The sequence below is a fragment of the Verticillium alfalfae genome, genomic scaffold, assembly GCF_000150825.1.
Source record: "Verticillium alfalfae VaMs.102 supercont1.2 genomic scaffold, whole genome shotgun sequence".
Lineage (NCBI taxonomy): Eukaryota > Fungi > Ascomycota > Sordariomycetes > Glomerellales > Plectosphaerellaceae > Verticillium > Verticillium alfalfae.
The window spans coordinates 3,229,929-3,232,930 of record NW_003315037.1 but is presented as its reverse complement, the minus strand read 5'-3'; the positions used below and the strand labels follow the sequence as shown (position 1 = coordinate 3,232,930).

The following is a 3,002-nucleotide window of genomic DNA, read 5'->3' as shown; positions in this document are numbered from 1 at the left end:
CATTGATGGGATCGGGGTTGTAGCGGGGGAAGACGCCGAAGCGAGAGCGGGCTGTCGAGTCGTAGGAGACACTTGGGTGCCGCGCAGGAGGTTCATGGGATCGAGAGATAGGGGCAGGTCCAGGATGACGGTATGCGCGAGCGACACGCCAAAGTCGTGCATCATCTTAGGGGACGAGATCCCGGGGATGGGTCTGTTGACGAGAGAGGGGCTTCGCTCTGCTGGCTTCGAGGGACTTGGTGTGCCGTGGTTGTATGACAGAGTAGCGAACATAGGGGGCAACGAAGGTTGAGTGGTAGGATATCAGCTCGTTTGTCAGGGGGTCGACGCGCGGGTGGGCCGTCGTCCATTCTCGCATCCACGACAGGGGCCCATGTCCTCCGAATGTGCCTTCAGAGCTTGCTGTAGGGATCTCATTCTCTGCTTTGGCTCCATCGAACCACCCAACTGTTTCAAGGGAAGGCAGCGTGAAGCGTAAGGGCGGACCGCTCTCACATGTGGCCAAGGCACGACCGTCATGGAAGATGACGCTTGTGTTGGCAACACTGATCTTCTTAATTGTGGCACCTGCGCTCTGAAACTGGGAGAGAACGACAAGGAGCACGGCTCGCATAATCTCGAACATGATGTGCAGGAAAGATGACGCTGGGTTCACTAACGAGGTGATACTAGGCAGTACAGGTCTCGTCAGATGTTTATTGCGCTTCGTATACCTGAACACATCGGTCTCAAGGTATTGATTGACAAACTCCGGAACGATAGAGCCGTCAGTGGAAGACCGAAATAGAACGCCTGATAACATGCCGTCGCCGTCGAACCAGTGTGCTGTGCGCTCTGGGTCATTGTTGGCGAGGGGGTTGCCGCCGTTACGGACGTACTGCCCGCCAGCAAGATCTGGTGGGATTGTTCCAGTGTACGAGCAGCGCGTGAGAGGAAGAGAGCTCTGGATAGGAGCGAAGTTTCCAGAGAGGTATCTCGACTTGTCAGTTTTCATCTCGAAGAACGCGTACAGCTAACAAAGATGTGCTGAGACTCACGGATGACTAGTTCTTCGACTTGAAAATGATGCAAAGGGAACATGCTCTGCTGAGCCTTCGTGTGGTCCCCCCATATTCTCGGCAGTTGTATGAGTACTCGAGGCTGAGAAAGCATTCAACTTGATGTTCTTCACAGAAGAACAATCATTGGTAAGGATTTTCAATTCCTTGTCAAGAAGTTCTGAAACGGGCACCTTGGACCCAGACACCCATAACCTACTAAGACACAAAAAGATCAAACTTACAACCAAGTTGCAGCTTGCCTCGGCATCGGATTTTTTAGGTAAGTCGCAAACTTCAAGGCTCCTCAATCGACAGCATCTACGGGGTTGAAAAACGTCGTCATGACGAAAGACCCTTGTTTTTTGCGCACTGATGCCGCCATTACCGATGATGAGGTAAACTCACGCCTTACCAGGGCACACCAAGGCCGCCCGTTGGATTTCATGACAGAACATTGCTATTTGGCACGATCGTGAATCCCATGACGGCACTTGCAAAAACGGTGATGCAAGGATCCTGGTCATTCAGCCCACTACCGGAGCTAATGGGAGCTTAGATGGTTGACAGACCGGCACGGGGTTGCCGAGTGGACCCCCCCGGAGCAACGGCCGGACGAGTGGTGACTTCATCGACCACCGGCAATGGCATCGACGCGGCCGCCACAATCAGTCATGTGGATTTCAATGCTATCGGGAAAATCTTGAAATCTCTACTACATCGTGAGTTGTCTTGGCCCATCACGTAGTCATTGGAGCGTCCCGCCCATCACTATGTTGCTCGTGACCCTCAGGAACACTTCTGGCCAATTCGCCCGTGACTATGTGTAGGCAACATCTATCGGATCGGGGGTTCGGTATTGCCACGAACTTGACTGATGATTGAGTAAAAGGTTTGCATCAGTAGTGAGATCTTGAAGAAGCGTTGATGAGATCGTTCGATGTTCACCACGTCACCATGCCACCACGTCAGCCCGAAGTCATATCGGAGCATTTGCGACCCTGGAGCTGCAGCAAGAAATTAGTCAAAGTACTGCAGACATGCGTATGGGTGGTTATCGCGATAAAACATCAAAGCCCATGAGGTCATACTACTCTAGCTAGTACACCCTCAACGACTATATGTTCAGGACCCTGCTCCCTTCGAACTCCTGGGCATCGGCCACTGCACATCGCTCTGCGAACCACCCAGTACCGTATTTATTTGACGTTTCTGATCATTATTAGAGATTTTTACATTGGCCTTGGAACATCTCACAATGGGAGGCAACCAAGCTCTCAGCGATAACAGCGGCGTCGGCCAGCAAGCCGACTTGGCCATCTCTGTTCGCGCATCTGACTGGTATTACACAGTCTGCGCCATCATGGGAGCTTCAACAATAGCATTCCTGGCCATGGCGAGTCGTAAGCGCCAAACCCATCGCCTCTTTCACTACATCACGGCCAGCATCACCCTGGTCGCCTGCATTGCCTATTTCTCCATGGGCTCCAATCTTGGTCAGACGCCCATTCAAGTTGAGTTTGAGCGCTCCGATCATTCAGTGAGCGCCGCCGGCACCCGTGAGATTTTCTACGTTCGCTACATCGACTGGTTCATCACGACTCCGCTCCTGCTCCTCGATCTCTGCCTCACCGCCGGCCTCCCCTGGCCAACGATTCTTGTCGTCATTCTAGCCGACTGGATCATGATTGTATGCGGTCTCGTTGGCTCCCTTGTCACCTCCTCCTACAAATGGGGCTACTGGGTCTTTGGCATGTTTGCCTTCTTCTACGTCGTCTACGCCCTCGTCTTCGACGGCTGCCACCATGCCAACGCCCTCGGCGGCTCCATCTCGACCACCTACACCCGCTGCGGTGTCCTCACCATCTTCCTCTGGTTCCTCTACCCCATTGCCTGGGGGCTGAGCGAGGGCGGCAACGTGATTCACCCTGACTCTGAGGCCATCTTCTACGGCATCCTCGAGAA

General features: G+C 53.5%; 2 protein-coding genes across 2 annotated transcripts in view; one reads left to right on the top strand and one right to left on the bottom strand.

Moving 5' to 3' along the window:
- Window positions 1-1,080, bottom strand: part of VDBG_02459 (carotenoid cleavage dioxygenase) — a gene marked incomplete at both ends in the record, with an annotated part of 2,160 nt that extends 1,080 nt beyond the window's left edge. Inside the window, 2 exons of the mRNA XM_003008225.1 lie at window positions 202-894; window positions 1,038-1,080. Coding sequence (XP_003008271.1) covers window positions 202-894; window positions 1,038-1,080 — 736 coding nt within the window. The remainder of the gene's footprint in view (window positions 1-201; window positions 895-1,037) is intronic.
- Window positions 1,081-2,295: 1,215 nt separating this feature from the next.
- The window catches only part of VDBG_02458 (FDD123), a gene marked incomplete at both ends in the record, with an annotated part of 1,006 nt that continues 299 nt past the window's right edge, over window positions 2,296-3,002 (top strand). Inside the window, one exon of the mRNA XM_003008224.1 lies at window positions 2,296-2,955. Coding sequence (XP_003008270.1) covers window positions 2,296-2,955 — 660 coding nt within the window. The remainder of the gene's footprint in view (window positions 2,956-3,002) is intronic.